The sequence below is a fragment of the Cotesia typhae genome, unplaced genomic scaffold (genome assembly GCF_013202065.1).
Source record: "Cotesia typhae breed Kobodo isofemale line unplaced genomic scaffold, CoteBio_Ctyphae contig_4, whole genome shotgun sequence".
NCBI classification, from domain to species: Eukaryota; Metazoa; Arthropoda; class Insecta; order Hymenoptera; family Braconidae; genus Cotesia; species Cotesia typhae.
This window is the reverse complement of record NW_027423748.1, coordinates 5,849,260-5,872,392: the sequence shown is the minus strand read 5'-3', so window position 1 is coordinate 5,872,392 and position 23,133 is coordinate 5,849,260. Positions and strand designations below refer to the sequence as shown.

General features: G+C 29.1%; 2 protein-coding genes across 3 annotated transcripts in view; both read right to left on the bottom strand.

Annotated features, from left to right (window-relative positions):
* Window positions 1-23,133, bottom strand: part of LOC141526937 (uncharacterized) — a 146,091-nt gene that overhangs the window by 62,103 nt on the left and 60,855 nt on the right. For both annotated transcript variants that reach the window (XM_074242096.1, XM_074242097.1), the window contains exon 3: window positions 18,993-19,107. In XM_074242096.1, the coding sequence (XP_074098197.1) occupies window positions 18,993-19,107 (115 nt within the window). The remainder of the gene's footprint in view (window positions 1-18,992; window positions 19,108-23,133) is intronic.
* On the bottom strand, window positions 1,720-5,872 carry LOC141526938 (adenosine deaminase 2-like). The gene is made up of 3 exons (XM_074242098.1): window positions 4,911-5,872; window positions 3,419-4,010; window positions 1,720-3,243 (listed from the first exon to the last, which is right to left on the bottom strand). Exons 1-3 carry the CDS (start codon window positions 5,134-5,136, stop codon window positions 2,523-2,525), a joined length of 1,539 nt encoding a protein of 512 aa, XP_074098199.1. The 5' UTR covers window positions 5,137-5,872; the 3' UTR covers window positions 1,720-2,522.

Here is a 23,133-nt window from a genome sequence, read left to right as displayed (position 1 = left end):
ATATGTTTCAATTTTTATTTTTTTAAAATAAATATATATATAATTTGTGTAGTAAAAAAATTATTGAGATATGAAAAATAAAGATTTTTAAAAACAAAACTAGTTAAAAAACTAGATTGGTATTTTTAAATACACGATTACTATCCAAGGTGATAGTAATAACTATAACATTTTTTTTATTTATTCAAAAAGCAAAATATTTTTTAAAAATGTCATAAGTGTTGAAACTAGAGTTTTTCGATGATATTTATGAGTGAATATTGTTCTACAAGTGCAATAAAAAATCAATGGAGACAATTTTAGTTCAAGAAATCACTTAATTTTTGTAAGGCGAATGTAGAGCACAATCTCATCCGCTTCGCTTATGAGGCGTGCAATAATCAAGAAAAACATTAACTTTTTTGTATCATTTGAAAAAAACTTAAAAAAGGTTGTGAGTATTATAGATTTAAAAATTAATAGCGCATAATAACCATAAATCTCTTGAATGTTTTCAGGTATTACTCCATGTACAAAAGAACAAAACAACCTATCAAAAATTGGATGTCCTAATTCATAGCAAGATAACGGTACATTCACCGCTCTGCAAATAGCTTTGTAGTTCACATTTATTTGCATCCCTATCTGGATCTTCAGTGGCAGAATAAGTTTGTTTCTCCCAATATTTATGTCATTTCGGTCTGTATCTTACTTTTACATGGGCATTGTTTCGCTTTACTATTGTCTATAGTTAGGTAGGAATATTGCGAACCATTTGAATAGCTAACGATGAAAACGCATTGATGCCCTACTCTGAAAGTTTCTTCGGCTCCGAACAACAACTCGACGTAATACTTATATATTGCAGTGAACCTCATTGCTTTGCTTTATTGTAGCTATGTATTCATTTATTTCTCCTCTCGTTGCTCTGTATATACTCTACTCACCTTTTATTTAAATTTCCATTTCCAATTGATCAATAATTATCATAATTATTTGTTATCAAAACTTCGCCCCTCCCTTCTGTCGTTCCACTAAATAACAACATAGAAGTAATTATCACAGATTGACAGCAAAGAGACAAGTGTGTTTTTCTAACCCAATTGTTTTACTCGGGCCGTAACACCTCCCCGCGTGAAAAACGACTGTCACGTCAATTTTAAAAACTGACACCGTATTACATGAAAAATCATGCATGAGCAAATAGGAAATTAAACTTTGTATAATATATTTAAAAATAAAAAATAGAACACGTTGAATAAAAAAGAAAAAAAAAAGAATTGAGCGATAAATTTATTTTTTTTTGTTTCGCTATACTTATTCAAAGTCAATATATTAACGGAGCAAATTTTTTTTAGCTCGTTTCTTTTATTATACTCTTAACCTGTCACGGTTTTAATTAAAAATCCGTTTCCATGGCACATAGCCCTCTGGGAAAGAACGTCGATGCCAGAATAGGAAAAAAGAAAATCTGTTCTTGCGCTGGCAATCGAATGCTCGGTGATCCGAGCCCAGACCTGAGCTAATTTGTCGTCGTCTTTCAATTATTGCTTTGCAAAAAGAGAAGAACAAGGATAAAAAAAACTGGTAATGAGGGACCGAAAGAGAAAAAAAATGTTACCTTTGTAATTCATTGCTTGATTTTTTTAATGAATTACTTATTTCGAGCTACTGATTAATAAGTGCCTTAATTTATTTTTCAATGCTTTTTAATGAGTGATTTCTTTAATAAAAAAATCATTTTAAAAATTTAAATATTTATCATTTGAGAAGAAATACAAGTCTATTATTTAGTTGAGAAAATGGAAGGTACACTGATAAAAAAGTGATTTTAATTTGGCATCAAGGTGATGCTATTTTTGGCTCAGTAATATATTGTGTTTAAGGGTCGAAAGTGTATTGGATGTAATATATCAGATACAGTTTAGAATTTTTTTTTCGCGTAATAATTCTATTATTGATTAGTACTTTGAGGTTTTTAAGTTCAATAGAATTTCGATTACAATTATAGAGATGACAATACATAAAACTAAAAATCTTTTTCATTTTTCAAGATAAAATTTGAAAGTAAATCAATAATATTGACGACGTTTGCACGGAAAAAATTTTCCTTAAAAATTACCGTTAAATTTTTTTTGAAATTTTTAAATAAAATTTATGAAAAAATTATTTATTTTATAGTAAATTAGATCAAATTTATGGAAAACCTAAAAATTTTACGATAGACTACGGTAAAATTTGTTAAAAAAAATTAATAAATAATTTCATTTACCGAAAAATTATACAGCCGTGTCATCCGTCTCACAATTACCATAAAATTAATGGTAATTTTAAAAGAAAATGTTTTTCAGGCTACCCTAGTAAATAAAAAATTATAAATGTTTACAAAAGTTCTGAAGAACATAATTGTGGATAAAATAATTGAGATGTAAAGTTGAAAAATTGTTTTACTGAGAAACAAACAAATTCCAACTCAAGCTTCACAAAGCGATTGACAGCTACTTTATATAATATTTAAAATGCAATGGAATGGATGAAATATTTTACAAATCCCTCAAATTTTTTACTTTCCCAATAAATTCCGCCCATTTTTCGAACCAAATTCCGAGAGCCCGTTGCTTCTTGTGATCATCCATCGCGCTGTAAATTATGGAATTAATCGCCAGCTGTTTCAACGCCCTTAAATCGGCACCTCGAGGCATTATTCCCATGAAAGCTTCATAAAAATCATAGCTGAGTCCCTTGGATCCCCACAAGCCAGAATCATCATTCGAAATGACAACGGGGTAGTTTTCAGCGAACAACATACTGGCGGGATGATTGCGTAGATCTGGAGTTAGTTTTAAAACTTGATTCGAAACTGGACACATTTCAAGAGGGATATTTTTTTCTTTAGCTAGTCTTAAGATCTCCGGGTGCTTCAGAATCGCAAGACCATGCCCGATTCGCGAGGTATTCAGCAGAACTGCGTCTAAGACATTTTCATCTGAAACGAAACCGTTCCAATTAGTTTCTCCGGCATGGAAGAAAAATTTTATTTCACTATTTATTTTTGTCAGTTGTTCGACAAAATTTTTCAAAGGCATTCTTCTGTCCTCGTAGCCATCCATGTCTAAGCCTGCGAAAAATTCTGGGAATTCGCTCTTCATTTCGATAGCTTTGCTAATGGATTCTTCGATTTTTCGTGGAGATGCTATGTTTTTTATTGCTGAAAGTGAAAATATCACTTTGACGCCAAAGAAATGAGGATGGTCTCTTTTGAACCTGCAGAAAATAAAATATAATTTAATTAACAAATTTTTGTCTCGTAAAGCGAAGCCGAAAAAAATCTTTGGTCTAATCTGATATGGCTACATATAACTTTTGATATGTCTTATGACCTGACACGATAATTGGCCAATTAAAAAATAAATTTTTATCATGTTCAACAAAGCTTTACCTGTCTGCTGCTTCTTGATAAATCTTCATAACGTCCATTTGTCCATATTCAGTCCCATTTAAATCATAAAGTGTCGATAACGAAGCACGCAGTTCCAAGTACAATATATTGTCATCGTAAAACTCTTGAAGAGCCTGGTAAAAACTATCCTCAAAAACTGGCCTATAAGTCACCATTGAACTAAGAACCTTGTAAACTTTAAGGAATTTAATCCAGGCGAAATAATTATCAGGATAAGCAGCATCTGGATTATCGGTGATCAACGAAAGTTCTCGGCGAATTTGTGTGTTGACGTCATCAAGTGAAGCCGCACTTTTGCGAACATCTTTCAGCAATTTCCAGTCGCAGTCACTGGGAGGCGCAGCAAAAAACTTGAGTTTTAAGCTTCCCGTCTGATTACATATATATAAATTGTCTCGGTACGTAACGTTATTATACAGCCAGTTCTCAGAGACGAGGGATAAATCATGCGTATGAAGAACTGCGCCCTTGGGCATCATTTTAATAACACGAAATACCTTTGATTTTTCAATTTTGCTTTGTACTTGTATGAAATTTCTCGCTGGGTAAAATTTTGTTTGATCTTCAAACGCTGCAAACATTTAATTTTAGAATATTAAAACTCTATAGTCCAAAGATAAATTAAATAACTTAAATGTTTATTAAAGAACATTAAATTGCTACGATGTTTAGAAGTTAATTATTTTTAATGATCAATTTAAAAAAATATTTGACTTTAAAAATTATTTCAATACAAAGCTCTGAATTGATAGAATAACGTGATACAATACTTCAATTTCAGTTATATTTATCACAGCTTCTTTTACTACATTGTTATTGCAAGTATAAATAACGAACTATCGTATACTGCAAATGTCAATAACATGGCATCCGTAGACTTCCCGTTATTTTTTATTCACGCGATAAAATAATATCACATTCTTTCCGCATACGATTACATTTTTTAATTACAAAACTTTTTCTCGGTTATCTTTACAGTCATTGAAATATCGAAAGATGCATTTTAAAAAATTTATCTAAAATCTACAGAGATAGTAATGTTTTAAATTACTATCCACTAAAAAAATTTTTTTAACTTCAAAAGAAATCACTTAAATAAACTATAATTTTAAGCATTTTTTGTTTAATAATTTCTTTTTTTTTTTTCGTCATAAATGTTAAACATACTTGATGGAAAATTTCCGCTAATAATTTTTTTTCTTACACAAAAAATATTGTAAAAAAAATTGAATTTTTTATAGAATTATTATTTTTCACGCGTTAGTTTTAATAGATAGTTCAATTTTACAAATGAATTTAAAAACATAGTCAATTCATTTCCACTACAATTTTTAAAGCATTATTTAAAAAAAAAAAAAAAAAAATAATACATAGCCTGAAACCGATAATTACATGGATAGTCAACAACTTCAAGGTCTAAGATGCAATTACCAATAAAAGCAAGATAATTTAAAAATAACTTTGTTGCTACCTTGATCAATTTCTTCCTTCTTAAAGTTACCCAATACCTCATTAGCTAACAGCTCATCAGAGCTGAGTAATAAATTGCTGCCTATAAAATTATTTTTTTCTGCACTCAATATCGCTGCACGTTTATTCCAATAATCTCCATTATCAGCTACTGGTGTTGCTTTAATGAGATTAATTAATCCCAACAAGAAAATTATCGACTCAATAAATTTATTCATGACTGACATTAATTAATAAATCGATGTCGATAATAGAGTTATATTTACTTCTAAACTGACTGATAGACTCTACAAGACTGCTTTGGATGACGAGTAAATTGTTGATAAATAATTCCACAAATGACACGTATTAAATCACAGATTTGATTGGTAATGTGTGGGGGTATATAATTAGTTGATACTTGCGCATGTCGTAGTGGTTTGATTGTGAGTGAGTGTGCATAGTCAGTTTTACTGCATGTGTGAAAATAGTTTTGTACAAAAATGGTTATAGGATGGCTAATGGAAGGGGACTAGTCTTTCATTATCTTAACTTTTATAAATAAATAAATGTGATTTTTACTTGTATACAACCTTAGTGTGTTTTTACAAGGAGAGGGTGGGGATTATTTTTACTTCCACTTTTGTCTCTCATCTATTCTTACTATGTTTTTATACATTAGTAACTACCACATTTATTTCCTTCTTTTCCCTCACCCTCTCGGTGAGGTAGATTTCTACCCCACCTTAATGCGTTCGAGGTAGCGGCTGTGGCCGACTTACAGGTACTGTACGCATTTGCCTGTGCCTGCCCATTTAAGCTTTAGCACAGTGACCAAGGAAAACCACAGAAAACCTGATCAGTACAGTTCGGCTACTAGAGCGACCCTCAGCGGTTGTTATTGAAATCAATTTTCTAACAACCGCTGGGGCTCGAACCCGCGCCTATCGGCACGATATCCGTACAGACTAACGCATTAGTCCGCACGGCTATCGCGGCCGACTATCTTAACTTTTATAATTTTATGTTTAAAAAAATTACTATTTACTCATGAATTTTTACAATATGAACATCGTAATCCTCTCAAATGATCTAAGATCTTTTTCTAAAAAAAATTAATTTATTAAAATGTTTAACAAATTCTTGAGTCAAGAAATTTTTGTCTAGACATAATTTTTATTTTTTTTTAAATCTAAAAAGCTTATTAACGATTGATTTCTGGTTTGATTAACTACTATTATAATTTTTATTTAATACTACATGTTAATTGATATTCACATTTTCAGAAAAATTGAAAAATTACAATAAATTATTTTTTATGTTTCATATGTAGAACGTGATATGGCAATATATGACCAAATCAGACTGTATATGATCATATCCGGTCATGTATCGTCAGATATCAAAATTTGCAGAAATATGATTAAGAAAATTTTTTTGAGTTAATTTATATAAAAAATAAATAAAATTTAAATGAGTAACACATGAAAAATATATGCCTAGATTCCAGAAAAATAAAAAACCAATTGCTTAGCTAGCTAATAATAGCCACTAAAATCTTGTTCGCGTTCAGTAAAAAGAAAGAAAGAGAACATTGAAAAACGGCGTCCCGCCCAAATAGCAGGTACAAGGGCTCATCAGTGCAATGTGTTCTGTACCCTCCCAGCACGACAGAAATTTCTTCTCATAGGAGTGTTTATTTTGTCCTTCGGTTTATATACATTTATTTGCATGTACAAATAAAGCAGTATCATCACATTGCTACCTAGCATCGTGTTTACTGTGAGTATAATTAAAACTGAAAGCAAGTAATGCCCAGTATTAAATACATGGACTTGTTATAATTTAACTTTAAAATTTTTTATTCGTATTTTTATTTTCGCGGCGCAAATATTTACAGTGCAAAAGATTTTGGTCATTAAATATTATGCGCATCGCGAGTTTGCTTCGAAATAAACTGATAATTATGCGTGAAGTATGAAAAGAGTTTTTAGAAAAATACGCGATGAAAATTATAAGAAGATAGCACAAAAAAATTTACACTTGTTTATCTCACAATAAATCTTACCGAGATATGTGCTTATAACATTAAATTTTTTAGAAAAACTATGATGAAATTTTCTAGCTTTATTATTTAGTTATAGGTCGAAACTTGCAAGAATCGGGCCACGATTCATTATTGGTTCAAATTAAGGCGCGCGCGTAGCATATTATTTAAATTTCTACTAATTTATTATATATATTATTTCTTTACTTTGGTAATGAAAACTCACTTCCGATTTTTTACAGCCAAAAGTTGAAAATTGTTGCTCCAAAATGAATTTTTCCATCAATCATCTCAAATTAAAAAATAAAGAAGAAAACGGTTTTTAAAAAATAGGAAACACAAAAAAATTGAATTAAGTTGTACAAACTTTCATTCTGTTACCTGAAAATGAAAAACTCAGTTAAAATTAAATTTTCCTTGAAATTAATGAAAATAATTAAAAAATGAACACTCGTAAACTCGCTGAGAAGGAATGTTGACACACACTTCTCTGTTTCGCCCAGTTGTCAAAGGAACAGCCAGTTGAGCAGTATAATAATATAACGAGTTTGGTTGTTCAGCGAAAGTAAAGGATATATAGAGGAATAGAAGACCAGTCTTTGTGTGTATAATGAAGGTACATAGACAGGGACAAGAGAGCAAGAGTGAGAAAGGGTGAGGGGGTGAGAGGGCGAGACAGCGCTAGAGGACCAGAGAGAAGGCTGTCAACGACAGGGTAAGCTCAGGACTCCGTTTGTCTGGGGTACCGCTCGCTACGCCCGCATAAAATCATCGTACGTCGGACGTACGTGTCATGCCTTCAGGGCTGTGGCGAGCATTCTAAATAGGGGTAGCGGCCTAGTTAGTCACTGAGATGATCTTTACATATCCATTACCTAGATGAATCTTAATCCATATCGATTCCTGTCAATCATTTTCGGCTCATTAATTATGCTCTTACTCCATCTCCTACTCTTGATCCTTCTCCTCCTTCCGATCCCCGGATTCTTGGCAATTAAATCCGTGTACAATATCTCCTGCATAGTAATTGATTACTCAAGCTCGTCTGCATAGATAATTTTACCAAGTTAATTTTGCGTGGAAAGAATATTTGCCTAAAAACAAGTCTTTTTAAATGACAGTAATGCTCTGCGAAACCTAACTGTATTGTTTAATTAAACGCACTTGAATTATAATTTTTTGTAGTCATTTTGTACACGCCTTATGGTGTGTTAAAATCTATCGTTTGCTTATCGCGTCAAAGCTTAATACATACATTATGTATGTTAAAATAACGCATCGAATTTTGGAGTGAAGTTGTAGCGTGGTAAATATTCCGCGATTCCTGATCTACATACAATTCTACTACTGATTATTCGCAAATACAACGTAAAAAATATGAAAAAGTGCCATTTATATGTACTGTATACTAAAAAAAAAAAAAAAAAAATTAACTTGAATCAAGAGAACAATTCTCGAACCAAGAAAATAATTTTGAAGAGTTTCATTGTCTTCAATTAAAACGAAAAATTCTTAAATTAAGGAAATTTACTTAAACCAAGAAAAATTTCTTAGTTTAAGAATTTTTCCCCTCAAATCAAGAAGATGAAGAAGTTCTTCAAAATTATTTACTTTATTCAAGTTAATTTGTTTTTCTGTGTAGTGTGCCGGTCAAAAATAATAAACGTGGAAATTTAAGAAGAAGAATAATCATTTTTACTATTTTGGTATCAAAATTTACAGTAAAATAAAATGTTTTTACTGAAACTACTAAAAAATTTACCAAAATCTTCAGTCAAACCGAATCCAAATAACGGCACTATCTGCTTACTTTGAAGTAGCGCTGCGATCACTTTTGATGTTTCAGCTACATAAAAAATATTCTTCCATAAATTTGAAAAAGGTATTATTACTGTTATTAAAAAATGATAGAGCAGCATTCTAGCATCTCACAATTATTATACGGTCCAGTAATTTTCCTCACAAACTTAACAGTGAATTATAAAGAAAATTGCTTTTGGTGCAATTTTACGGATTTGATAACGAATATATTTTCAATGATTTGAAGAAAAATTAAAAAAAAGAGCTCTCAAATATGTTCTATTGAGGAATTTTATTCTTTCATGTTTGCATAATTTGTCGGATTAAAGAGCAGTTACGTTTAGCGAACGCCGTTAACATTGAATGGTTCCGAGCTATAATGACAATTAAACACCATTTACGCACTAAATTTGTAATGAGTTGTAAAAATTTATTTTACGATACCGATAAAAGTGTATCAGGTAAATTTAATTTTATTCTGATCAATGTTTACACCCAAGGTTTGATAATGGGCTTTTTCCATGAATTTGGTATTTATTATGAGTTCAACAGATGATGTAATAAAATAATAAAACTGCTTTCAGTTTGAATATCGATTTTAATTATTCAAACATATGTCTCACTTTGAAAATTACCGGTCTGCTATTACGTGAATTTAATGATCAATTGTAAAATTTTATTAATTATTATAATTTAGTGATTATTTTAATCTTAGTAAAATAGAAAATGTTTAAATATTTACGGAAAGTGAGTCTTATTAAGCAAACTTTACACTTTTTGTGTCAATAACTTTTTTTGGATTTTTTAGCTAAGAAATTTCTTGGTTTAAGTGACTTTTACTCTATTCAAAAATTTTTCGCTTTAATTTAAGATAGTAAAACTCTTCAAAATAATTACTTTCCTTCGAGAATTCTTCTTTTAAATCTAATTAATTAATTTTTTTGAAGTTATACTTCTTTTGGCGCGTTGGAGAAAATTGATGAGGGTGAATTTTTACGATGCGCGCGCACACCGACTCCCAAATTTAACAGTATGAAATTAGTTCTAGGTGGCATGAAAGTCGATAGCTATGTTCAAGTTGTATATTCTAGTATTTTTGTACTTAGAAGTTCTAAGTTAGAATAGGGATGCACGATTCCAAAAGAAAAATCGATCTCGAGAATCGCGATAATTTTTATCGAAAGAATTGATCCTTGATAAAATCGAGTGTGAAAGAATCGATCCACTGATAATCGATCGTTTGAATGAAGGCGTAATTTTCAAGTTTAAAAAATTCCATATCATTATAATGAACTAATTTAAAAATTAATATGGCTTATACTAATGCATTTTCAATTATTAAAATAGACATTTCTTCTAGATTGAAAATAATATTTTATTGCACTTAATAACAGTGAATTATAATTTTTTTACTAAATGTTTTCTAATACATTTAAATGTATTCTAATACATTCTAATGTATTTAAATGAGTTAATTAATTATTAATTAAATTGATTTAATTAAATATTAATAATGCTATTAAATATTAATCAAATAAAAAGTATTATTAGTTAAATGTATATTTTAATAAAAAAATAAATATTTTTTTCTAGTTTCAAAAAGAATAATAAAATTATTAAAAGAAAGTAAAATTAAGTTTTTCTTATTAGAAATACCATTCCGCTGTTGGTAGGGATTTAAGGAACAATATTTGCTATAAATGGTCAGCACTTAATCGATTTCTGATAGCATTTCCAATATGACTAGCAATAGAAAAAAGTCTTTCACACGGGACAGAAGTTGCAGGAATCGTGAGGTGTTCCAAGGCTATCGATGATAAAACTGGTGCAGATTTTTTTTTCTCGGTTCAAAACTCAATTGCGTTTTCATCTTCTTGAGAAGGACTATCGATAAATTTTTTTTTCTAATACGATTATAAAAATTTTCAATGACACAGAATTTATTAGATATTTCACCATATTTGTATTTTATTTATATAGTAAATGAGTTAAAAAATTACACTTGTTGATTTGAATAATTTCTATAAGTGGGATTTTTTCTCATTTTAACTGCTACAATTAATTTGTTATAATATTTAAAAAAAATTTTATCTCAATTTTAGAATCAAGTTTTTAAATTACTTAAAAAATACTTTCTTTCAAAATTCCCGGTCATCGTCGCCATTTTATTTTTAGACGATCGATTCCGACTCTGAAGAATCGATCTAAATAATCGAATCGACAACAGGAAAAGATCGATTCTAGTAAGAATCGATTTTGAATCGTGCATCCCTAAGTTAGAACACGTGTTTCGTTACAGTATAATCAAACAGTGTGAATAAATAAACGTTATTTTGATGTTTTTATTAAATCAATTTTATACACGACGGTGATAGTATATACTAATAATTTATTAGTATACATGTATATATATTAGTATATATATATATATATATATATATATATATATATATATATATATATATATATATATATATATATGTATATATATATAAATTGAATATTAGTGATAAAACTGATTTAAATAAACTATTTTGCGTGCATTTATAGATTTAAGGTTGATTGTCGGTATGTATAATTTATTTATATCATTAATAAAAAATTATTACGTTATTATTATTTAAAAAATAATTTTTTTATGTTTTGTTTTATTTCTGATACATTAATAAGTTTTAAGTATAAATAAAAAAAATTAATTTATTTTCTATACATGTTTATATAAACCCTAAATACTGAGTGTTCATACTGTTTTTGATCTTAACTATTCGTTAAATTTGATTTATTGATATTTTAATTATTTTTTTTATATTCTTATTATAACAAACAAATTTTATTAAGTAACTCTAAAAATTACGAGCACTCAGCTTAACATTTATTTATTTATTTAGTTGCTATTTATCACAATGCAAACGATACTACAAATATTATTACTCCTTGCATTGATATGACAGTCAGACAGTCCGAATTTGTAAGTTCATCAAAGTCGACCGTAGGTGAATTTTGTGTAGCGGAGTGTGTAATGGAAGATGGTCATAAAATTGTTTTAGTTGCAATTTATATTTCTCCAAATCAAAAAGTTGAAGACATTATTTATTTTTTGAAAAGAACATTATTTCCATTCACAACAACTGGAGCATCTTATATGGGTAAAAATGAGGTTAAGTTACCTATGATTTTGAGTGGAGACTTTAATATAAACTTTAATTTAAAGACTTCTGAGCCACTGATAAAATTTTTTAATGACGATTTAAATCTATCAATTAATAATGACACTTCAGTTTCAACAACACGGCATGGCACCACTATTGATGTGTATTTACAAGGTACTTATCTACAGTTTCAACAAGACTATTTATATCATATTTTAGCTACCACAAACCTCTTGTTACTCACGTCCCTATTCAGTCACTACGAGAAGAATCTACAAGTATAAAATAGTTTATTTAAAATATTTATAAATATATTTAATTCATAGTCATAATGATTGTATATTTTTACTATGTAGTCATATTTTCACGTAAATAAAACGTTTTTCATTTACATGTAATCTTTTTAATTAATTTTAGTATAATATTTATCGTTAATCACCACTGAATTTTAGTTATTTTTTTTCTATACGCCAAAGAAGTATAACTTCTAACGCGTGTACATGAGTACACACACTCTTTTTTTTTTTTTTTTAGTGCACTGTTATAAGAATTCATTACCGTTAATAAATTTATAAATAGAAAAACAATTTATTTATTTATTAAGTATAACGGATTGTTTTATTTAAGTTTAATAAATATTTGTTTATAAAAAATGTATCAGCGGTTAATAAAGCAGATAAGTAAGTTGTACATGCGTAAAAATTGCCAAAAAAAATTATTTAATTAATAAAAATTGCCGAAGATTATACAACAACCAATTTATCACAATTTTTTAAATAAAAAAAAAAAAAAAGGACTTTAAATTGCGCGTATACATCCGCGTTCTAATTCTAAACCAATAAGGAGTCAGGGTCCATGTTTTTAAGTTATTTCGATACTTAGCCAACTTTAATCAACCATTAATTTTAATACATAGGATATTACAGAAAATTCATTTTTTCAATGTTAAACTCGGTAAAATTTAATAATAGACTACGGTAAATTTTTGAAAACATTCTTTCAGTTCCTGACTAACTTAAATTTTATTAATATTTTATTGGTGTCGCTATATCCACGACTATAAACAAATTTTGCTATAAGTGATCATTTACAATTTAAAAATTTAATTAATACAATAATTAATTTATTTAAAAAATTATGATCATATTTATTCAAACAGGGCTAAATATTAATGTATGACTACACATATAACTCATTTTCTCGCATATTATATTTATATATTAGCAAAACAGTGTTGAGATTGATCATCAAAAAAATCAGAAAAAATTCTTTAAATAAAAAATACTTGAACCACTTCACGAGTGTTTCATTACACAGACTTAGAAACAACTTTCCTAAAGAAAATAAAAAAAAAAAAAAAAAACAGGATAAGTTTTAATGATTAAATAATAAAATTACCCGCTTCAATATTAAATTAAAAAAAAAAGAAGCAAAAAAAAAGACCACTCACTAAGAAAACGAATTAAAAAATAAAGATGAATTCTCTTGAGGTATAAAATTGAAAAAGGAGTAAGAAAGGAAAAATAGTTAGCAAACAACTTAAATGAAAATGAATATGAATAGAAAATACAAAATACAAAATATAAGTGGAAGGGAATGAGGTTGGAATTCTCAGGAGAGGGCTGTTGAGAGAAAGACCGAGAATTTAAGTAGTACTGCGGAAAGCAACGTACAGTGAACAGTGAACCTCATGCGCGCTCGTCCTGATCTAATTTCAGAGGAAGCCACTTAATTTAAATGGCTGGGTTCCCTCGCCACTTGCTTCCTCTTCTGGCACTTCCTTCCCCAGAAAAGTACTGCCCTATCCTATTCCATCTTCAGTTCTCCTTCCATTCAGCTCTATCCTTTATTCAAAGACTAAATTAATCGCTTCTTAAAGAACTAGAATTATGTTTTCAAGAGCAACTTTATCGTATTTTCGTGTGCATTGACTTGAAATTGCACTTTATACTATCAGTTAATTTATATCAAGACTTAAAATTCTATCCAAACTTCTTAAGAGTCGAGGTTACTTTTTAAAAGAGGTTTTATTATTGTTCTATCAACACTTAACATTTAAGTTTTAACTCTCCCGCAAGCTCGAGAAAATTACTGAAATATTTAATACTATAAATGGCTGTATTGGTAAACTTTAATACTTTCACTTAGAAATTTTATTTAATAATTACCTAAAAAAAATGTCATCAAGATTTTACATAGTATTACAATATAAAATTTGCTAAAATCAATTTTTGTAAAATTGTTTGTTAAGACGTGGTTTATTATTATTTATTATTATTGACCGAAAGTCAATAAAAAAATAGCTTTCAAAAACTCCTCTATAGTAGCATTAAAATATTACAGCAAATTGCCTGATCAATTGAAAACTTTAGATTGTACTTATAAAATAATTAGAAAAAAATTGAAAAAATTGGTTGGCATCTACTAATCATAATCAACAGATTATACTTTACTTTTTTTTTCTTTCGCTTTGCATACAACGCTGTTTCTAAATAATAACAGTGTGCATTTTTTCTTTTTTCGATTTCTTTCCTCTATGCTTACTTTATATTAATACTTTTACTAGCTGTTACCTTGTCGGAAAATTTTTAGAATTATTTTTTTTTTTAATTCATTTATTATAACTAAAGAAAATAAAAAAAAATCTGGAAATCGGTCGAGCGAAGCGAGAAATATCCCACGTAAAAATTTTAGGAAGCTATTGACGCATTTTTTTAAATTCTCTACGACTAATTTATTTTTATAGATGAAATTAGAAATTATTTAAAAGTCTACTGATTTCAGTACCAACTAGCAACTCTCCCAAAATTTTATTTTTTCAATCAAAACGAACTAAAGGATCAAAAACATCAGTAAAATTAATTTCTTCATTTATAAATTTTATTTTTTATTCAACAATTATCGTGGCTAATAACTTATGATTGTAATCCACTGACAATAAAATTTTTAAAATACAATGAAGCTTTAATCTTCTATCAAACTAAATATGAATAACATATCTACCATGAACGCAATAAAGATCAAAATTAATCGAAGTTCAACATGTCGAGCGAGATAATGTTCTCTACCAGTGAAAATTTGATGCTAATTATGATCGAATGGAATGGAACCCGAGGATTTTCATTAAATAACCTCTTCCAGTCAATGTCCCGTGCAAACAAAAGACCCGCTGATAAATAATGCTTGCGCCAAGGCAGAAATTCATAAGCGGACTGCAGTCAGAGGTATCGCTCCGAGTGGACTAGCAGTGTACGCCGGCGGGCATATGTATGACGAACATGACTCCAATTCAGTGAGTATCCGGTAATTGGAACCCGGCTAATTGTATTCGGATTTCGAGTGTGGTTGAGAGCAAACCTATATCTATTTATATGTATAGCACAGTTCAAAGAGAGACAGAGAAAGATGGCCTAGCACAACTCAGGACTCTCGCGGGACGCACGCGTCTCCAACCTCCAACAGTCTAGTTTCCTATCTGCGCGAGCGATTTTATCAAACGGCGTAACAGTGACAATCCCGCGACGCGTCACCTGTTGCTCAACCCTCGTATTCATCGGCGTATATTGCCTCGAGCATTGCTCTAAGCTCAACATTATTCTAAAATAAAAATGCTAAAAATCTCCAGCTCAAGATTGCGTTTTCTCATATCGCTTTTTAATTTTAATCGCGTGTGCGACCATTTTGAATATAAGTCTGCTGCAAAAGAATAACTTGTGCCAGCTATATCGATAATCATCCATTGATCATCCCTTGCTATCTAGGATCATTCAGCTATGACTAGTTTATTAAATTTAAATTGATTCCACTGGCAATATTTGAGCGACGGGTATTTTTTCATCGACTTTTTGGTCTCCTTTGCATTTTTTAATTTTTTATATTTTCTATGGCATTCAACTTTGCATTCCCCTGTCTCTCGGTGCTCCCTTGACAATGCTCACACCCATTTTAACGTTGCTTTCCCTTCCGTTCCACGTCAGATGACAGCCAATTTTTCTCCCGGTGATTGCATTTGCAATTCCGATGTGAAACGCGTAGTTTTCCCAACATTTTAAAGCGCATGCGTCCCTTTTAGTTGTCTGGCTGCATGTATATCGGCAAAACGTTGTGGCATTGTGTGGATATTTACATATATATACATATATAGTCTAGTTATACTCATTCGTTTCTCGTTCGTCCCAGTAGACATAGCTCTATACCAACTAACCGGATAACCACAACTCATTTGAATAATTCAATTTCTTGTTGCACTAGATGCTCGACATTTAAAAACAAGTATAGAGTCCACAGATTTTATGGTTTGTAAAAATTCTACTTCTACTCCGTTTGTAAATAGTTGCAGGCGAGGGAGATCAGAAATGGAACCGAATGTTCTGAATACAAAGGGAAAATAGATATAATGGGAGAGTATTTCAGTTTAGGGTGATTCGTAGCTTGTCTATTCGATTAAAGTTTTGAATGTTTTAGAGTTTTAGCTTCCAGTATTTTTGGTCATAAAAAACTGGTTTGGTCAAATTTGTTTCGAATGACTTTCTTTTTGGAGTTTGTCGTAAATTGATTATTTGGGGAAAAAACATTGCAGAATGTATCAATTTTGTGACTTAGATATGCTTAAAAATGTTAACTGGAATTTTTCATGATGGTTTTTTATTTGTCGAAAAATTAATATAAATTTTTCTGTTTTCAAGTTATTCAATTTTTAACAAACCTTGAAAAAAAAAAACAAATCAGAGCTTATCTGAAATATTTGATCATTTACTTTGAAAAAATATTAATTCGGAAATTTATAACATTTTAGTGTCCGCTGGGCTCGAACCCGGTTCAATGCTTTGGTAAGCAAAAGCCATACCCGATAGACTACTGCGCGCCCTTTTTCATTATTATTATACACTTCCGGCATAATTAACTTTAAAAAAGGTAAAGTAATTCTAGAGAACGAAGTTTATTAAAATAATATGGAGGAAGTATTTTGAATTAATAATTAAATTACTAAAATATTTAACTTGGAAACTAATTATAAAATTCGTTAGAGCATGATTTTATACATGTTTTGACATCTAACAAAAAAAAAGTGTACATGTCGTTTTAATTACGCAATGACCTCATTAAAACATTAAAGTATACTGTGGTTTCACGAACAAGTTCAAAATTTGACAACCTGCTGTAAAATTCAGTCTTCTGTGTAATGTTAAAATTAATTAAATTATTCAAAAGAGATCACACCGAGCCGATTCACAAAAATAATAAATTTTAAGAATTGATGTGAACATATTCTACTACATCGTTAAAGAAATATTCTACAAACTTTTGCTTCCCAGAAGTTCTCTAACAGTTATAGTGTCGTGAAAAACAAGATAAATTGGTTTAGTTTGGAAATTACTATTGTTTTGCTAATGATTTAACTTTTTTCTGAAGAGCAAGTTCCGGCTGGTTTCACATAAATGCTGGAAATTTAACCGAACTTGACTTTTTTTTTAATGTAGTTTAATGTCATATTTTTGTATGGGATCCTCGATAACGTGAAATGATATTAATTATTATTACAGTCATTAGTCATTATTATTCGTTGGATTTTATCACAAATGTTTTATGAATCTTGTTTAAATATAAAATAAAATTTGTGAAAAAAATTAATAAATGTTTGAATTAAACACACACCGTAAGAAATATTGTGTATTAGTGTTAAAAATAATTTGGGTTAAAATAAAAGAAATTTTTTACAGTGTATATTATTAAAGAATAATATAGATTATGATTTACTAAATAAAGCTCTATATTTTTAATAAGTATTGAAACAATGTTTAAACATGTAGATGAAAAAAGTCTCACATGACCATATGTGATAAATTTTGGCCATACTTCGAACTTCAGATAATAGTAATAGTAGTCACATATGATTAATGATGATTTAATCATGTAAGATCAGAAATGATCAATGACCACCTGATCATGAATAATGAGGAATAATCACTGACCACCCTATCATGCATAATCAGAAATTATCAGTGATCATCTGATCGTGTAAAATCAGGACTTATCAGTGAAAAATTACCAACGGTGATTGTATATGATCAAGTATGACCAAAAAGGATCAGTGATTAGGCATGAACAGTGATCATTGATCACCGATGATCAAATATGATCAGTGATGACCTAATCATTCATTACAAATAAATGGGTACAATCTGTAATATATCATATATGATCACTGATCAGCTATAATCTCATATAATTAATCATATATGTTTAATTATGTTTTCTGGTCATTGACCGGTGATGATATTGATCATAAGTACTTAAAAATAGTAAGAATTTACGTATGACCATATATGATCATTTTTTTCCAAGCTATCAAACAAAACAAACGTATGATCATATTTTAATAAAGTAGCAAGTAAAAATAGAAAAAAAAATTGGCATTTATAATCGAGAGCGTATCAGAAAAAGAAGTTAATTTAAACAATGTCGGGATCTTATACAACGACTTTGTTAATTCTCCACTTAGGATATCTCGACATTCTCACCGACTCATTTACCAAGATACACTAGAGAATTCCCGGTCTATTATATGTATATTCTTAGGTATATACACATCTATGGTAGCCTGTAGAGTCAATTTCACTGGCGCATAAGGAAGGATAAGGATAACGGTAGAAAGCAAGTAATACGAGAGTTGAAACTCGCCTTTGTTTCTCGCTGTTGACGTTTTGTTGTGAGCTTATGAGCTTATAAAGTATTTGTGTTAATCCACAACTCGACTGTCTACTTGTTGGATACTTTAGGTGCTAAAAGGACTGAGTAAAATCATATGAAATTACCGCGACAACTAATTTATCGTATTTGTTATTTTATTTCAATGTTTATGTTAATATTAATGGCGCATCAGTGAAACTAGAGTGAATCATTATATTACTGTATACTATTAATTACTTGCATGTTATGTTTGTATTTGAATCAATCATTGGTCACATTTTGTTGACGTTGCAAACGAACATTTAATCATTACCAGATATTCGATATCTGGGCCACGGTAATTATTATTTGAATTCTCTAGTTTCTGTAATGGCTTGTGAATCTATAGATATTAATCACAAAATATAAATTAACTCACCTCATTTTTGATACGACCAGAGGAGTGAAGTCTAGTTGGTTGAAGCCCAACTCTTGTGATGTCACGTCAGCCAGGCTATTATATCTCACGTTTGTGCACGCCGGGGTTGTTATATCTGTAAAGAAATTAGTAACATTGATGAGAAACTTAAGAGAAGTAATTATTTTGGTAATTTCAGGTTTAAATTAAACCCCTTTTCATGCTTGTAATAATATGATCGTCCGGTCACCGAGAAATTGAGCCAAGTATCTAATGGAGTTAATGAAGTCTATTCACTCAAATTTCAGTTTTATAATACTCTGATTATGATTATTATCATAAAACACCAACAATATTTCAATTTGATTACAAAAAGACGCTTTTTTCGTGTATTACACCAAGAAAAAGTTGGTTTATAGATAATTGTTCGATAAAAAAATAAATGTTTGGTAAATTAAAATTTGCATGTCTTAAAACGCTAACCTAATACGTAAACTGATCGATATGGAGTTTAAATATATATAACAAATTTTTTACATTGACTTTGAAACAATTATCAATTTTTTGATCATTTTTTATCGCACGTAAATGAAAAAAAAATATTTACTGTACATTACAATAATAAATTAAAAAGATAATTTTAATAACAAGTTAATCAAAAATAAATTACAAGAAATTGATTTTATTTATAATTCAATTTTGAAACTCGTTCAAATTTTTTCGCGGATTGTATTTTATTTATTTGAATTAAACGCCTTTTTTCGTTCCGATGCATGAAAAAAAAAATTAATAACAGATTATATTATTTTTATGTAAAAATAGCAATGAATCAATTAAAAAAAAATTTTATGTTAGGATATTATTTAAATGTTGACCTTGATCTTTAGGCTTATGATCAAGATTTCAAGAAATAAATTTGTACTAAATGAAATATCTCTAACAAACCCAGGTGGAAAAATATTATAATGTCATTATAATAATTTGTGCATTATAATGTCAATATAATGACATTATAATGCGTGTCAAAAATATTTATTTTTCCGAAACTTCCCATCAAAAATGTCAAAAATAGAAAAAATTCTGTGTTAAGATAATTAGGTTTGAGTTCTTTTTCTTGTTTTTCAATAAACAGTTATTATAAAAATTCAAGATGATATAATAATTATTAATTAATAAATTAATTTAGCTCAAATTTCAGCGTTTCAAGGTCAAGAAAAAATATTTTGGCGCAGTGTTCCCGAATTGTTGTACAATTTTTTTGTGAAATTTGAGTAAACTTAATTATCTTAAAGCAGAGTTTTTGGTATTTTTTAGATTTTTTATAGGAAATTTTGGAAAAATAAAATTTTTTTTGACACGAATTATAATGACGTTATAACGTCATTATAATGACATTATAATATTTTTCCACCTGGGAATATAACAGAAAATGTATTTTTCATGAAAAATAATCTGTATTGTAATAGTAATTCCATTGAATAATTCATAAAAAAATTTTTTCGGGATTAATTTCAATGAAAATTTATATTTAATATTCCAACATCAGAACTCGATGTAAATAAATGATCGACTTTATAAATATCATTTAAAAAAAGAAAAAATTGGATAAAAGTAAAGCAGAAAATGGAAACCGTGCCATTCACAAAAAAACACGTCAAAAAAGTTCAATAAATAATCTCTTTTGATAGCAATCTATTATTATTAGAGTATTATGTAAAGCAGTGCAAAAAGTACTATCGTAATCTGGGACGTTAAATATAATCCCAGAATAAAACGGGCATAAAAAATTTTTCACCACGAGAACCTGCTTTTAATCTCCTTTAAATTATATCGCAATATGAGAAAATATTTCAATATTAAAAAGAACAAAAAAAAACATTAATAAAACTTTTCCACTATTTATGCTAAAAAGTATTGGATTATTTATTGAATATTATCTATAGCAATAAAAATTCACTTCTCGAAGTCGTTAGTGTGAAAAATTTCTACTTCACCGAAATATCGGCCACTAAAATTGATTTTTACTTACAAAATAAACTCTTGATAATAAAAAGTCAATAAATTTGATGTAATAAATTCAGTCATTTATAATACATCAGTATAATAATATTTACTATCTACTCGTTTCACTGAAAAAATGAGATATACGTATTCGTATAGGATGTAAAAAAATTATGCACCGAGATATTTCTTGTACGAGACAACAGGCATAAAGCATTCTATCGATTTTACCATCTCATTTCCCGGAGGAGCGTCTTTCGTGTTATATACATGATATATTCTTGCATCCCAACACCCTACACCCTACACAGTGCACTCTATACCCTACTCTTTACATCGAAGTTCCTATATATTCACGGACTTTTTTCCTCTGTATTATATTCCACTGATCCATAGTTAATGAGGCGAGAACAGACGCTTGGGGATATCTGATAAGCAGGGATTCAATGATGTAGACCGGAGTGTGTTCATCCGAGTATTTTGTACCGATAAAAGCACAAGTTTGTTGACATACAAACATACCAAGGCTAGTTCTACGTCTTTATTTTTCAGCTTTATTTTATTATATTCTATATTCTACTAGCAATTCCTGTCAAATTCGCTAGATATTAGTCTCAGAAAACTTAAATTCTTGGGTAATTTTTAATTTTTAATTTACAATCTAGGATAAAAAGTTAAATATTGCAGAAAATACTAGTAAATATACCATTCGGCAGCCGAAATGGAAGTAGATTTTATTTTATTATTTATCAATCAAAATTACAATTAGATTTTGACGTATGATTTTTATTGTAATCATTACAATCAAAGTTTTCTAATAAAAAAAATTAAAATAAAAATTTTATAAAACGAATGCAATAGCGAATTTCATAATTGGTTAGCGGATTAGGACGAAATTTCAGGACTACATATATGATGTGGTAATCAAATTGAAGCTCATTTAAAGAGCTTTCAGATGCCATTTACAGAGATTCGATAAATTGTCCCATTCAAAAGTTATTCAAGTAAGAAAGAGAAGAAATATGAATTTAAAAAATTTTGAAATTCTGGCATTCCTGAATCACTTGACCAATTAAGCTCATCTTCGAACTTGACTTCGGTATTTATCTGTAGAGTAAGTATGTTAAGTTTGATAAAGATCCGTTGTAAATTGGAGATATACATACATATGTAAACTTTTGAGCGATGTATATTTTCTGATTCAGCTCGTCGAGTTTAGCAAGATTTTTCAAAAGTTCCGTCATGAGGACCAATGCAATAGTTAGATTTTTATGAAATCTACTGAAATTAATCACTGTATTTTAATTTAAGCCTAAATACTTTCTTATAAAATTTATAATCCAAAATTTTTCACATAAAAACCGAATTTAGCTTTTTATGAACATTTAAACAAATTCCGAATTCATCCGAAGATTTAAATAAATTTATAAAAACTGTAAGAATATGAAAACTATCAATGAAGAGATTTAAAAATTAATTGACGTAAACATTTCTAGAAAAAAAAAAAAAAAATTAGGAAAGTTACAACAAATTATTTTTTTACTCTCATGTATGATCTGATATGACTATACATTATTTGCATACTAATATTAGTACGCCAAGATGGTTATACTTAAATAGATTTCATGTCCATTAACATTACAATTTAATTAGTGAATTATTTTTTCGGTCATACATTATGCTATCTTGTTTTATATTGTATTTTGTGACCCTGTTATATCACTAGCTTATTGCTTTTCAGCCTCCATAGAGGAAATGAATAAATAAATTAACTTATGATTTTAATATCAGTCCATATAAGGCTATCTTTGACGATATATAATAATTTCTAACCATATGTAAACACTTTCCATTTATGACCAAATCAAAAATTTTTTTCAGACGTGGTATTTATGATTATGTTCATATTTTATCTCGAGTGCATCAAGTCAAGAGAGACATCACCAGCAATGACGTAAAAATAGTCTCATTTTGTGCTCAAGAGACACCGAGAAAACAAAGTACTACAAAACAAGGTGACATTCTTGATGACTCTAGCAGACATGTCGCGTAAATTTCTTCAGGAAAGTCCTTGACAGTTTACCACTTGAAAATTGCATTAGTTCACTAGTAACAAAGCGCGCTACTTTATCCTTTCGTAGTTAATGTAATATAAAATAAA

What these genes read in the sequence shown, in the direction of transcription:
- LOC141526938 (XM_074242098.1), bottom strand. Translation starts at nt 5,136, where the DNA reads ATGTCAGTCATGAATAAATTTATTGAGTCGATAATTTTCTTGTTGGGA. An exon ending in GAAGGAAGAAATTGATCAAG is followed by an intron (nt 4,011 to 4,910) that starts GTAGCAACAAAG and finishes AAATGTTTGCAG; the next exon opens with CGTTTGAAGATCAAACAAAA. An exon ending in TATCAAGAAGCAGCAGACAG is followed by an intron (nt 3,244 to 3,418) that starts GTAAAGCTTTGT and finishes TATTTTCTGCAG; the next exon opens with GTTCAAAAGAGACCATCCTC.